The following is a 16,008-nucleotide window of genomic DNA, read 5'->3' on the forward strand; positions in this document are numbered from 1 at the left end:
AGCTCTCAGAGTTGTATATTTTAAGTAGGAGGATCATATGATGTGTGAGCTATATTGCAACAAAGGTGTTTTTTTAAAACAAAGAAATGCCATGCAAGTCATGGAAGTCATAAATTTTCTAGTTGTATTTAAAAGGTTAAAAAAAAGGTCAATTTAATAGTATATTCTATTGAACCCAATGTATCCCAAACACTAGAATTTCAATGTATCACCAGTCCTATCTGTGTATGGGGACAAATTACTTCATGTCCTTTTTTTTTATCCTAAGTCTTCAAAATTTCCTGTGGATTTTACACTCACAGGACATCTCATCTCACTGTATTTTGAATGTTCAAGAGCCACACGTTGGGAGTGGCCACTCTCGGGCAGCACAGGTCTGGATCCTCGCTATTCAGAGGGTGGTCTGTGGACCAGCAACACCAGCATCACCTTGGGGCCAAATCTCGGGCCCCACCCCAGACCTACAGAATGGGAATCTGCAATTCCCCTGCAGGTTTGGAATGCACAGGAAACTTCAAGATGCCTTGCTCTGGAATGCAGGCTTATCCCAATCTTCTCTCCAGTTCACCATGTGGCAAGGTGTACAGGGATTCTGGAAAACCCAGCTCCTCAAGTGTGACCCACTGGAGAGGCAAACCCAAGGCCCCAGACGTAAGTTTGGAGTTAGCTGCTCACGTCCTTGCAACATGTTGGCTGCTGTGGAGACCTGGTTGGCCCCCTCCATGGATTACCAAGGCCTAGATAGGACCTACTTTAGCCAAGCCCTTTGCCAATCCCCTGATGACACAGCAGGCTTCTGGAAGGACTCCAGCATTGACCGCACCACTGGAGTGACCATCTCCAAGCCAGATGAGTGCAATCGAGAGAGCCAAGGGGTCTGATGTTGTGGGAAGAGAACATTTCAGATTAGGAAGTTGGAGCCTGACCTGTGTTCCCAGCTTTGTCAATACCCCATGTAGATGTGGTTGAGTTCCTGAATGTCTCTGGGCCATAGTTTCTCCAAATGGAGGAGGTTGGATCAATCTGGAAGGTCCAATGAAGGCATCCCATGCATTGATTCTGAGTAACTGGTGGTGGCTAGCAGGAGGGGTGAGCGATGGCGGATGTGCTGTGATTGATTCGCCATGCCTGCCACAGGTGCAGGACTAGAGCACAGATGCCACACACATCTGCATCCATCCTAGGTAATCCCTCTCCGAATACGAAAAGACACTATAAATCGAAGCCTAAAAGGAACAGAAGTCATCTTTGTTTCTCTGTATCAAAGTACAAGGATTACAAACCCCCATGTGGAGGCCTGGATTCCCTCCAAGGGCTTTGCCTTGACATGACCTCCTCCGAGGGGCATTCCCTGACCCCTCCTTTCCACCCAAAGCCTCCAGTCATCCCTATTGCAACTGTCTTCTCAACACAACTTCATCTGAAATGATAACCCTTTTAAAACACATTTACCTGCCTGTTGTACCTGCTCTAGAAGGTCAGGGAGCTGACTGACTGCGTTCGCCCTTGGATTTGCACTCCGAGAACCGGGCCTGGCACAGAGCAGGTATTCGACACACACAGACGGAGTAGAGAACGGAATGAGTGGGGGCACGTGGGTGGCTCAGTGGGTTAAAGCCACTGCCTTCAGCTCCGGTCATGATCCCAAGGTCCTGGGATCGAGCCCCACATCGGGTTCTCTGCTCAGCAGGGAGCCTGCTTCCTCCTCTCTCTCTGCCTGCCTCTCTGCCTACTTATGATCTCTGTCAAATAAATAAATAAAATCTTAAAAAAAAAAAAGGAAGTAAATGAGTAGAAAATTTCACTGACCTTAATATCCCATCCTGCCAGACCACAGGGTCTCTAGTTCCCTGTTTCTCAGCTCAACTGTATGGAAAATAAATGGAAAAGAAGGCCCCCAGCTCTCCCTCCAACCAGGGAGCTTTAAGCCCCTCTGTTCAGTTGACTTCTGCTCTCTCCTCCCTGATGCCTGGGAAAGCAGAGGCCATCCAGGTGATGCCCCAAATGACACTTGGGGTTTGTAACACCAAGCACTCTTGGGACCCCATCTGGACTCTGACACTCATTGGCCAACTTGCCTGCACTGGGTTAGCTGGGGAGAGTCCTTGCCTGTCAGAGCCTCCCTCTCTCTGTTTTCACATTCAAGCCATTCCCAGTCCTGGAAGGTCAGCAGGATGCAGCTGACCCTCCCTGCCGGCAGACAAAGGCTGCTTAAGTATACAAAACACCTGCTGCGGGGGGACACTGTACCAGCTGCCCCAGCGCCCGGGATGTCGTCAATCTCACCACACTCCTGCTAGAGCCGTCAGTCTGCCACCCTCATTCTTTAGAGGCTGCCACTGCTGCTCAGAGAGGCCGAGTAACCTTCCCAATGCCACACAGCTATCAAGTGACGGAGTGGAGGTTCCAATCCTTATCTGCCTGACATGGGAGGTCTGTGCTCTTTTCAAGCGTCTAGGGAGAGGCTGGGCCGCTGGGGCCTGTCCTCCAGGCTCAGCAAGGTCAAATGGTGGGGTGAGGGGTAGCCTAGGGCCTCTCAGGTGAGATGCTGACAACATGTGCCATGTCATTCTGTGTGTGTGTGTGTGTACACCTGAGGTCCACTTCCAGGTGTGGGCCTGAGCACAGGGCTATGTATTCCTGGAATGTTCTTGTGCAGCGTGTGTGTGTCCCTAAGTGCTCCTATGTGCGTATATGGATACAGGTGTGTTTTTAGCGTAAGTTTCTGTGTGGTATGTCTCTGCGTGTGTGTGAGTGTGTGTGTGTGCGCGCGCGGCGCACGTGCGCCTGGCTGTGTGTGATTTGTGCACAACCATCTGTGCTTGGAACAGCAGGGCTGCGGGAGCAGGGACCTTTCGGAAACCTCATCTGGGCCAGTTTCGCTCTCACCTTCTGGAGAAACCACAAGGCTGGGCCTGGGAGGGAGACCCCCAGAGAGATGCCACATGAATTACCTCATTGAGAACCACTGATCGAAGTCTAAGAACGAGGAGGGGGAGGGCTCCAAGGAGGAAGCCTGAGAGACACTTATGGCCAGGAGAAGCTGAGAATCTTCCCTACCCTTGTGTTTGTGCAACAGAGAGTTCTGGAAGCTGTGAGATATCACGATGGGGAGAGCTTGCTGGCCCTAGGGGGACATTTCCTGAAAGCCAGGCTTCCTGGAGGAATCCACTGTGTAGTGGACATATTGGGCTTGTTGGGTTCAGGCCATCACCTCGCACCTGATGATCAAACTCCCTGGGGCATGAGCCTTCATCAGGAAGAAATAGGCAAGGAGGTAGCCATGGTAGCAACAGGGACCAAGGCCCTGGATGGTAGACCCTAGACTCCCCTGAACAGGAACCCAGTAAGAAGGCTGGCGGCCGGGGGAGGAAGGTGGGTGTATGGAAAGGAGATGGCTGGCAGAGGTATGGGGGAGGGGAGCAAAAAGGCAGCAAAGGCCAGAGGACAAAGGCAGTGGGGAGAGATATGAACGGCGAACACGTACTCTGCAGACTTCCAGAAATGTCCAGGGTGAGACAGGCGGCGGTTTCGCTTTGGCAGTTTCTCCAGCATGTCCATGAGCTTAGTGAAGGTAGGTCTTTCTTCTTGTTCAAAGGCCCAGCAAAAGAGAAGAATGTCCTAAAAGAAGACGACATGTGGTGATTTAGTGTAAATAATGATGTCTTAATACCCTTTGGCATCTCATTGGGTCTGTTTGTCTACCCATTTGTTCCACTTGCATATATCCCCATCATCCACCCTCCCACCCACCCATCCATCCACCCTCCCACCCACCCATCCATCCATCCCCCATCCATCCATCCATCCATCCATCCATTCATCCATCCATCCATCTATCCACCCACCCATCCATCCATCCCAATTCATGCATTCACCCTCATCCATCTATCTATCATCATCATCTTTGTCTTTCCTTCCATCCATCCATCCATCCATCCATCCACTCATCCATCACATGAGCCCATATAGCAAACTAGGTAGGTCCTGTTCTAGAAGGTCTAAGATACACTGAGGTCAGTAATGCTCCCCAAGGAGTTTCTTGGCCATTTTTTTTTCCTCAAAGGGAGGGAGAAAAGTGTATCCTGAGGTCTCTATCCACATCCCAAAACCATAAATGCTCTTCAAAGTCAAAGCGTTGGAGGTTACTTTTTTTTTTTTTAAGATTTTATTTATTTATTTGACAGAGATCACAAGTAGGCAGAGAGGCAGGCAGAGAGAGAGGAAGAAGCAGGCTCCCTGCTGAGCAGAGAGCCCAATGTGGGGCTCGATCCCAGGACTCTGAGATCATGACCTGAGCAGAAGGCAGAGGCTTAACCCACTGAACCACCCAGGCACCCCTGGAGGTTACTTTTAATAATCATCTCATCTGAGAAAGGAAAGCCTATATACAGGTAATCCTTAAAAACATACCAGGTAATTACTCCTTCCCTGATTTATGTGTCTTCTGATCAAAAGACAACACTCTTCCTGCTGTGTTTTAGAGGGTGATTATTAATTTATACTCAGGCTTCTCTGTTTGTGTATATCTTATTCTGAGATGGATCATGACTTAAAAATTTTTATGTAGAAGCAAATAAATTAAAATCATAGTATGGGTAATTTTTTTAATGAATATCTTTAAAAAGTAACAGAAAAAGAGGAATTCACTTTTTCTACTTGATGCAGCAATTCACTGCTAGAAATAGTCTGGACAAGTGCTACCGCACCCTTGAGGTGGGAGCCTGAATTGCAGGCATAGTTCAGAAACTTCCCCTCCTAAGCTCCAAATCACGTGATCTGACAAGGCTGTGGACTGGCTTTTGTGCCACTCTCTGGGGAAGCATTTGTAACCTTAACATACGGGAAAAAAGTGGCTCTGAACTGTGTCTACCTCTCTCCTTGTCCCCCAGAGCACTGTCCCAGGACTTACCGAGATTTCTTTTCCCATGCCAATCTGGCTGAGGTTGGGTTTCATGCCTGTGCCCATTTGCCAGATTATTGCCTCTGCTGGTTGAGTCTTGAAAGGCCACTCCCTGGCGTGGAGTTCATACCATATTGTGCTGTTGGCAGATGTAAAAGAGGTTGTTGACATGGTATGTCACTCACGACCCTGTGTCCCCTCACCAACACACATCTGCCCAGCCCTCCTGCTGCCTAACCCCTCCACTTTCTAGTCTCTTCCTCATGGGACTGTTGTTTTGCTAGCCAGACACACCTCAAGCTTTCTTGATGTCTTTGAAGTCATGCTTGTCCAAGGATACCTTCCCTGGTATCCTTGAACACCTTGAACCTACCCCTAAATTAAAATGAGTCAAAACCTAGAACCCAAAAGTGTAATAGAATGTGGTTAGGATTTCTGACCTCACACTTGTAATTCTAGAAAACCACTGTAAGGAAATACTTAAGAGATACAAAAAAAATCACTTACAAGGATATTCTGTACAGCATTACACATAATATGAAAACAAGGAGAAATGACACAACTGTTTAATGAAAGGAATAGATTGCATGTATTATGGCAAATCCAGAAAAAATGGAATATGATATTATTATTAAAACACTTCAATGAAATTTTGCCGACATGAAAAAACGTTTACTATTTAATTTTAAATGAAAAAAGCAGGATAGGAGCCTGTATATAAGGTAGTACGTATTCTTTTTTTTTTTAAGATTTTATTTATTTATTTGACAGTAAGAGAGAGAAAGAGATCATAAGTAGGCAGAGAGGCAGGCAGAGAGAGAGGAGGAAGCAGGCTCCTCGCTAAGCAGAAAGCCCGATACGGGGCTCGATCCCAGGACATTGAGATCATGACCTGGGCTGAAGGCAGAGGCTTAACCCACTGAGCCACCCAGGTGCCCAAGTAATATCTACTCTTAAAAAATTATATATGTATCAGCAGGAGAATAAAGAGAAACAGCAAAATGTTAATTAATAATGGCTAACTCTGTGTCATAGCATATGATATTTTAAAAATAATTTTGTTTTCTAAATATATGGCATCCCGTGGAATAGTGGGGGAAAATGCTGGGGGGTAAGGGTGGCAGGGAGGGCCTTGGCAGGCGCCATGGGGTGCTCACAGGATGCTGGGAATTGCTGAGCTGTACGAAGGGACTAGGTCTCAGCTCATCGGGAACAAAATTCCCCACCTCAGGAAATATCTGAAACGAGCCTTAGGAAATGATCTTTCCTCTAATCTAAAATAATTTATGCAAATTTGCTTTAAAGAACATGAAGCGCTGTTATCTTCTTTACTGATCAGAGGACTCTGTCAAACCGGCTATTTCCAGGGTCCCGCTTCTCAGCATGTTGTCCACCCCCTCTGGCTCCCCCCCCCCAAACTCATCCCTCTGGGGCAAGGAGGGGTGAAGCTCAGATGTTGGGCTGTTGAGTGACGAGGCCAGGCAGTTGTCACTGTAAGGTGCTAGATGAGGACTGTTATCATTGTAATAATCAGTAACACTTACTGAGTTTTGACTCAGGCTAGACCCTATTCTAAGCCCTTTGCATTTATTATGATTACAGGGGAGGTGTGAGAAGCATGCTTTCATATTTTGGTGATTTGACATCTGGGGGTCGCCCTGACCCCTGGAGGGACTGCCCTTCTCCCCAGGGGCCAGCTCATTCCTAGAGATGGTAAATGACTCTCTCCCGAGTGCATCTTTCATATGCAAACTAACCAATCGAAAGCCCCACCCCCCACCTCCATCAGGCTTTCACTGGGGCCCATATTCTCTACCTTGGATACCCCCACACCCTAGAGCCCACTGCATTAGTCAAACCAGCCCATCTTAGCCTGCTTACCCTGCCTCACTGGTTCCTCCCTGAGGAAACCACACTGAAGTCTCCTGCCAGCATTTTCCTCTTGCTCCCTCTGCCTTCTGACCCTGGTGCTTTCCCTGTGTGGTATGATGTGCTACACCCCCCCTCCCGCTTTTGTAAATCATGAACCACAAACCATCTTTCCAATGATCCTTGCTTCCTACTTGATTGCCCTCATCATATCCGAATCAAAGTAAGACCTACATTTTCAATCAGGAGGCACGATCATCATCCCCATTTTTCAGAAGAGGAAAACTGAGGCTCCGGAAGCTTCTGTATCTTACCCAGGGCCACACAGCTGATAAAAAGGTGCAGGCAAAGCTGAATCCATTTCATCTGACTACAGAATTGCAACCCTGGCCATTACGCTACGAGGAAACTACAATTGATCCTATTTCAGAGTCCTCTGTGAGTGTAAGTGTAGGATTTGGGGCAGGGGGCAACCCTGCAGCTGACTGTTAGGGCCTGGGGAAGGAGGCGCAAAACAGACTGCAGGCAAGGGCTCATGCAGAGGGGGAAGGGAGCCTAGCAGGAGCCTGGGTGCAGGTGCCTTACAGGCATTTTCTCGCTGGATCCTCAGTGTCTGTCATGCTGGGTTTATTATCTTTTTTATTTACAGTTGAGGGAATTAGGGCTTTTTGCGGTGAAATGACTCTGAGGTCCTAAACCCTCCAACTCCGGGGTTAGGATGTCCCAGGGTGGCTCCCAGATCCACCCCGGAGTACCATAAGACAAGTCACTGAGCCGCCTGGGGCCTGTTCCCTCCCCTGTCATTCGGGTGCCTGTGAAGATTTCAGGAGACAGGGGTGCCTAGGTGGCTCAATGGATTAAGCTGCTGCCTTCAGCTCAGGTCATGATCTCAGGGTCCTGGGATCGAGTCCCGCATTGGGCTCTCTGCTCAGCAGGGTGCCTGCTTCCCTCTCTCTCTCTCTGCCTGTCTCTCCATCTACTTGTGATCTCTCTCTGTCAAATAAATAAATAAAATAAAATAAATAAAAAATAAAAAAAAGATTTCAGGAGACAGCACCCACAAAAACCTAAACACGGTGCTCCATAGGCTTTTAAAAGTCCAGTTTTGTTCTAAGTCATGCCTAAGCATGATGTTCCCAAGCAACAAGATGCACCTAATTGACAGGAAACCAAGAGCGCCAGGTCCCCCAGAATTCAGCAGTGTCAGGAATAAAAGCCTCATTAAAACTTCCTTTCAAACCCAACTTCCAAGAGAAACTCACACTAAGAGAAAAATAAATTGCTAAAGATTAAAACTCCAGTGGAAAACCAATTACTTATTTTGGTGCATTTGTTAATTACATTCTTGTTTCTTTTGCTAAATTTATACTACAATATATACCAACTTAATTACTGCAGCTTGGTTTCAGATAACAGTATCTAACTAGATAAAGTTTTGGGCGTACATTAATCAAGGCAAACGATGACATCCAAAGGGGTCCGAGGGATGAACATCTAGAATCCTGAAGTGCCCACAAATGTCCCCCCATCCCTCCTCCCCGAGCTTTACAGAGAAGACATAGTGGGGGTACTTTTCCATGGACGACGGTCTCTCTAACATCTCTTGGTGGTGTTAAGTCTAATTGGACACACCTGCAGGGCTGCACTTTGCCAAAGAGCTTGCCCAACGTTGTCTCTGTTTGTAACCAGCAATCTTTGCAACCGCTCCAGTGGACAGGGTAAGGTAAGGCAAAGATCAGCATGGCTATTTGAGGGATGGGAGCCTAAGAGCCTTCCCAGATGCACCCTCTTGGAGCCCTCATTCTGCACCTCGGGGCTGAGTCCTTTACCTTCTATCCATCCCTATACTTGCAAAGACATCCCGTTCTCTCTCATGAGTGCAGTTTCTCTCTTTGCGGAGAAGCCCTAAACTCTGAGAAGCCCTAAACAGCTGAGAAGCCACAACTCCAGTTGTGTAGATACAGCTGCCTTCTGGCTGGTTCCATTGGCCATCTCCAAGGTAGCCCAGACTCCCTGTGTCCAAATCTGCTCTCTTTGCCCTCGTAGCATAGCCTAGGTGTCCCCTCCAGGGTCTCTACCTTGGTGAATGACACTAATCTCTCCCAGCTGCCTAAGGTAGGTGTCTGGGCACCATCCACATTCAACCCAACATCAGACCCCATCCTCCCCCCACCCTTCCCCATCCATTTCCAGGGTCCAAACCCACTGGCCCTGATTTGGTAGAGAATGTCAGCCTCTCCCCCTGGATTGGTCACCCAGCCTCCTAATCTCATCCTTCTTTCCATTCTCTGCACCGAAGAATGATTATTCTGAAACTCAAAATATTATTACATCCCCCGGCTTAGTAACCATCAATGGCTCCCCAGCGCTGTGAAGATGAAGTGAAAACTCCTTAACGTAACCTCTTAGTCCCTGTAGGATTGACTCGATTTCCCATTCTAGTCTCTCCTGTTACCACCCCCGGCTCATATTTTCCTGCTTCTCCATTTCTCAGCTCCCTCCCCCTCCACTCCCGACATGTTCCTTCCTTGTGGGAAATTTGTATTCTATTACCCTAGGCCTCTTCACATGTTCCTTCTGATACCTCATCCTACCCTCATCAGGCCCACTTATATTCTACTGCTAATTTAGGTGCAAGAGTCACCTCCTCTGGGAAGCCCTCTCTGATCTCCCAGGCTGGGATTAGCTCCTCCTTTACTCCCCCAGTCCTGCTGAGGCCTTGTGTCAACGGCCATGTGAGGGGGCCCCCTTGGAAGTGGACCCTCAACCCGTCTAGCCTTCAGATGAGACTGCAGCCCCAGCCAACATCTTGACCATAACCTCACAAAAGATCCCAAAGACCAGCTCAGAACCATTCAGCTAAGCACCAACTCCCCCAAGTTTCTCAAGTACAGAAACTTGAGATCACAGATGTTGCTCTAAGCCCTCAAGTTTTGGATAATTTCTTAATACTAGGTGTTCTATACGTATTGCTTCAGCAAATAAATGAATGGGTCAAGTGACTTGCCAATTAGAAACGCGGCATATTGAGGTTTGCTAAAGTCATTGTTTCTACTACACCCCACTTGGATACCCCCAATCTCACCCAGAAAACTGACCACCTAGGCCCAAAGAAGAGAAGGAAGGGTTGGAAATTGCCCCTCTGCCTGGGCTGGGGCTTCCCACGGCCAGCGTGGGCCACCTACCCTAGTGCAAAGACATCTGAGTGCTTGGAGAAGGGGAGCTTGTCCTCTTCTGTGTCGGGAGACAGCTGGCGGATGATCTCTGGTGCCAGGTGGCAGAGCCAGCCGTTCTGGATGCGTAGCTTGTCCTCCCGCCTGGAGATGCAAAACATAGAGTGAGCCCGCTTCCCCGCCCAGGGAGGACCAGTCCCCCAGCACCGACCCCAAGCCTCTGGACCACCTCCACTGGCTTTCTCACATCTCCTGCAACTGGGCACTGCCTGCACGTGTACTTGAGGCCAAGCCCCAGCAAAAAAGGGGCAAGGAAGTCTGGTCTGGAGGGAGACACTTGAGACCCAAACCATCCTCGGGTCCCGCCCCCTCTGAGGCATCCCCTCCTGCATATTCATTCCACCCATACAGCTGAGTCTTGTTATTCATGGCAGTTATGTTGTATAAAGTCTCTGCAAAGAGTGAATTAGCAAATACAGAATCATGGCTCCTAGAGGAAATATGTATTCACGCACACACCTCACATCGGGTCTATCTTAAATCCTAAAAACAGCTCATTCTAGTACATTCTATTTTCATTATTTTAAGGAAGAGAAAACAAGGCTCAGAAGTGCTGAGTGATGTGTCTAGGGCGGCCCCACAACCACGTGCCAGAATTGCAAAACTCTGTCCCACTGGTCCCAAGGCCCAGGGCTTCCTGCACCGCACGGCCCCCTCCTGTCTCTGTTCCCTGGTCTTCTCTGTCCACCGGTCCTCTCTGTATGAGAGCTCAAGCAAGAATGAAGGGCATCCCTTTGTCTGACTTCAGCTGGGAACACATACACCGGGTGATGCAAATTTTCACCACTCTGTGCATGGCCGGGAATGACCGCGAAGTTGCCATATTGATTTGCGGGTACAAAGAGGTTGAAGTGAGTAGGCAAATTCGCAAATATGGAATCCATGAATAATGAGGATTCACTGGATTTCTGGAGAACTGCTATGCCTAAGCTCTCTGTTTTTGGCACCGGGAACACAGAAGTGAATGAAATGTATAAGGTCTCTGCCCTTCTGGAGCCTGTGCTTTGGTAGGAGAAGAGGGTGACAAATGAAATAAGTAGGAAAAATACAATGATAAGCATTATATGAAAAAATTTTAACAGGGGAATGTGTCAAAGATAAGAGGGACCTCACTTTAGATAAAATTGTATCTGGAAAAAAATTTTTATCTGTATTTATCTTCATGTGGTAAGACTTTAGTTAAGTACAGAGTTTTCCATTTGGGACTGAAGTCTGAGCAGATCTCCTACAAGGTTTCCACTGACTCAAGACTCCCAGGAAAGGGCCAATTAGTTACTACAGGGAGAGGGGGCAGTGATGGGGGATGGGGATGGATATCTCCAACCATCAGGAGTGAGATCATGGTGGTCCAGAGCCTCCGCAATGTGGAGACCTGGGGCTGGCTGGATTCTCCAGTTCCCCTAGGGTGGCTTCTGAGCCATGTCAGGTGTGATGCACTGCTCCCTGAACTGCACTCATTCATATCCCGTGACCATGACTCCTGCCCTATCTGAACACCTTCTAGAGCGGCACTATCTCATAGAACTTTCCATGATGATGGAAATGCTCTCTGCCTGTGCTATCCAATATGGCAGCCATGGGCCATCATGGCCATTGGGCACTTGAAATCCAGCTAGTGTAATTGAAGAATTAAAGTTTTTATTTTATTTAATTTTAATCAAAGTTAACATTTGGGATGTTTGGGTGGCTTGGTCGGTTAAGCGTCTGCCTTCAGCTCAGTCATGATCTCAAGGTCCTGGGATCAAGTCCCACATTGGTCTCCTTGCCCAGCAGAGAGCATGCTTCTCCCTCTGCCTGTTCTACCTGCCACTCCCCTGCTTGTCCTCTCTCTCTCTTTGACAAATAAATAAATAAAATCTTCAAAAAAAAAAAAAAAAACAAGTTAAAATTACATAGTCTTATGTGGCTGGGGGTTATTGGACAGTGCAACTCTCAAATATTATTTACTACAAATGGGGTTTTTTCATTTACTTCTTACCATGACCATACATAGGAACTAGCATAGATGATGCTTATTAACATCATCCCTAAAATTATCTTGTGGACCACATGGGGAAAGAGAGAACCCTGACAAGAGAGGTCTCAGGAGTCTGGGGGTTGGATCATTCTTTGTGGTGGGGGCCTGCTCTGACCAGCATCCCTGACCTCTCCCCACTGGATACCAGTCTGCCCCCCTCCCCTGTTGTGACAACTAAAGAGGTCTCCAAACATTACAAATATCCTGGCGGGGGATGGGGACAGAAGAACCCCAGTTGAGAATCACCGTTCTCGTTTTTATAGAAAATAAGGAAATGGTCCAAATGTCAGTCTTTCAGCATCAGTAACATAGGACTTGTTACACAGCAGACCCAAATCCACTGGAAAGCCCTTGAGTTGGCAGGGCCATGTGAATTCTTGCTTCTAAAACTGGGGATGCCTGCAGGAACTTAAGGACCTATCTGCTGCTTACTAGCCATGTGACCCTGAGCATGCCCGAGTCTCCACTTTCCCACCTGCACAATGGGCACATTAATCTCACACAAGGCTGATGCAGGGCTGTGTCAGCTGCCAGGATCTCAGGATTACTAGACAGAATTATTACCTATGGATATGTTTACATCTTGACGACTCAGAGATGGAGTTGAGAATATAGCCCAAGGTAAGAACATCATGTAAGAAGGAAGGGCCATGGCCTGAGCCAGCGGACACTCTCTAGGTACAGCCAGGCCATGGCGGGGGGGGGGGCGGCTGCGGTGAGATGGGGAGCTGCTGCCAAAAGAGAGAACACCCCAGTTCTGATGGCTTTCTGACCGCCCCTGCTGCCTATTCTGGACTCACTAGCTAAGTGTCAGTGGTTTGCAATTGCCGGCTGGGCCGGGAGTAGGGATGCTGGCCACTCCCCAGCTATCAGCCCAGGGTGGGAGGGGGCACACACCCGGGAGGGGGCCAGATGCCAGGCCTGGCCCAGACACTCCGGGATGTCCCATTCCCTTGGCGATGGGCCCACGGGTGAAAACTCAAATCATCGTCATTACGGTTATTATTATGATTAATAACAGCCTGCGGGGCGCTGGCATGATAGTGCTGGTGTGGAAAATGACACCTTCTCTCGATGACAATGGCAGCACAGCTGTGTGCTTGCAATGCCGGGGATGGGCTCAGGGGGGAAGCCCCGGGGTGGGTCTGGATGTTCAGGACATGCTCACTTCACTGGGTAACCCCCACCCCTGCCCAGGCCCAGCCGATCTCACCCAGCCCTGTAAATGCCCCAGGCTCTAACTCAGGGAGGAGGGGAGAGGCAGGACAGCCAGTAGCCACTGCTGAGTGCCTACTGTGCACCAGGTTATCCAACACAGTGCATCCCAACAAGCCCACTATGGGATGGATAAGATCCTCTTCTGTGGATGAGGACACAGAGCTTCAAAACACTTAAGTGATCTGCCCAAAGCTGCAGAAGTAACAAAAGATCCCAAAAACTCCCAACCACAATTTTCCAGCAGTTCCTGGGGAAACAGCACCCTTAGGAAGCAAAGTGAAATCCTACATGAAAACTAAGCTCTACATATCACTACAGCAGGAAACACTGAACTACCAGAGGAGATCCCTGATGGGGACTCGTAGGAAACCAAGAAATGTGGATTTCTTCTAGGAGAGGTCGTTGAGGGCTCCTTGGCCTCTCCCAACACTGCCTGCGTTTGTGTTGAGGACTAGGCTGGGCAGAAGCGGGAGTGGGGGAGTACCCACTGGACAATGAGGCCAGCAGCTACCTTGCCCTTGACTTGAACTTTCTTCCCCAGTTGACACTGGGTCTCTGTGAATGAGGTAAAGGAAAGGAGGCTCACGTCATTCCACTTCCTTTCTTCCTCATTACCCTGGGGCTTTAGAAAAGCGAGAACCAGAAGGGAGAAAATCAGAGGTCCTGCCCTCCTTCTCTCCACCGGCAGGAGAATTCTCTGGCAAGGACGAAAGGGGGTGGGGGAGGGTATGTGGACATGCCTCCGGGTTGGAGGAATCAGATTTTTTGGGTTTGTTTTTTTTTTAAAGAGCCTTGAAGCAGGTTCACAGAGCATCTACTGGGCCTCTTTTTGTCTGGACACAGATACTCGAGTTCGTAGTGATGTTACCAACTGCTTCCTCTGCCCCTTGGCCCGCGTGATGGATGAATGGACGTGTGGACGTGTGTGCGCATGCGCGCCTTGCAACTCCTGTGCCCGCAAACCCGCTTCTAAGTGCCGCTGGGGAGACCGACGGAAGAAAGAACATGGTTCAGCCCTCCGGCTTTCTCATCTTAGGGCCTTATCGATAGTTTTGGAGATGCACCGAAATCTTTTGGGGCGGAGTAAAGAAACTTAAGCTTCTGTTGCGCTTTCTGTATCTAGATCACAAAGCAGCTAGATCAAGTGTTGCTGGTTTTTGGATGCTCTTAGATCCAACGTATGATGTAGCACGAACAAAATTCACCTTGGGGGGCCCTGGGGTGGACCTCAAAGAGATCAGTACGGCAAAGCAGCTGAAACTGAAGTAAAAGGAGAGCGTGGGGCTGCCATCCGGAGGAGGCTCGGGCAAGTTATAAAAGGCGTGATTAGAGAAAACCTGCAGGGTTTTAAAGTGTGTGTGTGTGCGTGTGTGTGCGCGCGCGCGCCGCGCCTGCACGTGGCTCGCGTCCACACTCCAAATTAAAAGTCAGGGAGGGCAGACCTCCTGAATCATGGGATGTTTATTTGGAATCAAGCTGTTTCTCCTGGTCAACTCAAGGCAGCTTGCCCTCAGGTGAGTGGCTCATGAGAGTTAATTACTTAAAGACGGTTAATGATTCTCCTGGGTGACACCGGGGAGGTATATGCAAATTTATAGTAATTACAACAGCTCAGCAGCTGCTACTCTGTGCTGTGTGCCCTGTGCTCTGGGCACTGCTATTTGATCCCTGATTGTGTTTTCGGCCCCACAAGGATCCCATGGACGTAGGCGTGATGACATCGTCATTTTTTCTTGCAGACATGGAAACCGATGTTCGGGGAGGTTTCGGGGCTATAACTAACGTCATAGTGATTAAGGGGCAGAGTCCAGGGTGGGGTCCGAAGGTGGGTCTGACTTTAAATCCCTCAGTACTCTTGCTGCATAAAATGGATCAATTCATAAGAAAACTTCGAGCAAGGACTGTTGGGGGATTCCAACTTCCAGGTGGGTCCTTGGGGCAAAGGGGGATCTTCCAGTTAAATACAAGGGCAAAGGCTTTCAAGCATTTAGGGATGCTCTGTGCCCAATAATGCCCATGTGTGCAAGAGCACCACTTGAGAGAGAGCCTCCCCCAGGGAATCATGACTTGCTCTAACATCAGCAACAGCCTAGCTACCCAATTAAGCAACCTCAGGCCCTACACCCAGTCTTGGTCACTGATACCATTTGGGTGGCTGACTTCCCGTCCCCTGACAGTCATCGGCCAAGAACTCCACTGGGCCCTTGTCCCGCCACTCACCTGCCAGCCTGCAGCACCCCGGAAATGCTGAAGAGCCCGAAGTCTGTGATCACCACTTTGCCGTTGTCATAGAAGACATTCTTTGACTTAAGGTCCTTGTGAAGGATCCCCTTGGCGTGGAGGTAGCCCATGCCCTGCAGGGAGCAAGGAGATGGGAATTTTCAGGGAACACCTGAGCGTTCGCTGCTGCCACTACTCTGGCTGGGCTCACCCGCCTTGCCTTTCCTACAACAGCGACCCAAAGAGCCGCAGTTCAGGGGACCCCAACGCAGAGGCTCAGAGGCAGGGTAAGAGAAATCACAGCAAGTGGGAACAGGAAAGGTCCCCAAGACACACATCTGCCACCACCCTCAGACCCCCGCCCAACTGTTCCCACCTAGCTCTTCTACCTCCTGAAGGAGAAACAAAGAAAGGTGTCCCTAGTGGGGGGGGGTGAAGACAAAAACTTAGAGGAGGTCCCCAGAGAAAGGAATTCCATTCACGACCTCCCTGCACTTCCTTTTGTAAAACATAACTTCCCTGCAGAAGATGTGTTTTATATCCTCTTA

General features: G+C 49.0%; 1 protein-coding gene across 4 annotated transcripts in view; it reads right to left on the minus strand.

The window, feature by feature from the left end:
* Nucleotides 1-16,008, minus strand: part of KSR2 (kinase suppressor of ras 2) — a 416,724-nt gene that overhangs the window by 15,567 nt on the left and 385,149 nt on the right. For all 4 annotated transcript variants that reach the window (XM_047698076.1, XM_047698073.1, XM_047698075.1 and 1 more), the window contains 4 exons: nucleotides 15,461-15,594; nucleotides 9,958-10,089; nucleotides 4,913-5,042; nucleotides 3,488-3,621 (listed from right to left, as the gene is read on the minus strand). In XM_047698076.1, the coding sequence (XP_047554032.1) occupies nucleotides 3,488-3,621; nucleotides 4,913-5,042; nucleotides 9,958-10,089; nucleotides 15,461-15,594 (530 nt within the window). The remainder of the gene's footprint in view (nucleotides 1-3,487; nucleotides 3,622-4,912; nucleotides 5,043-9,957; nucleotides 10,090-15,460; nucleotides 15,595-16,008) is intronic.

Source organism: Lutra lutra, chromosome 12 (genome assembly GCF_902655055.1).
Source record: "Lutra lutra chromosome 12, mLutLut1.2, whole genome shotgun sequence".
Lineage (NCBI taxonomy): Eukaryota > Metazoa > Chordata > Mammalia > Carnivora > Mustelidae > Lutra > Lutra lutra.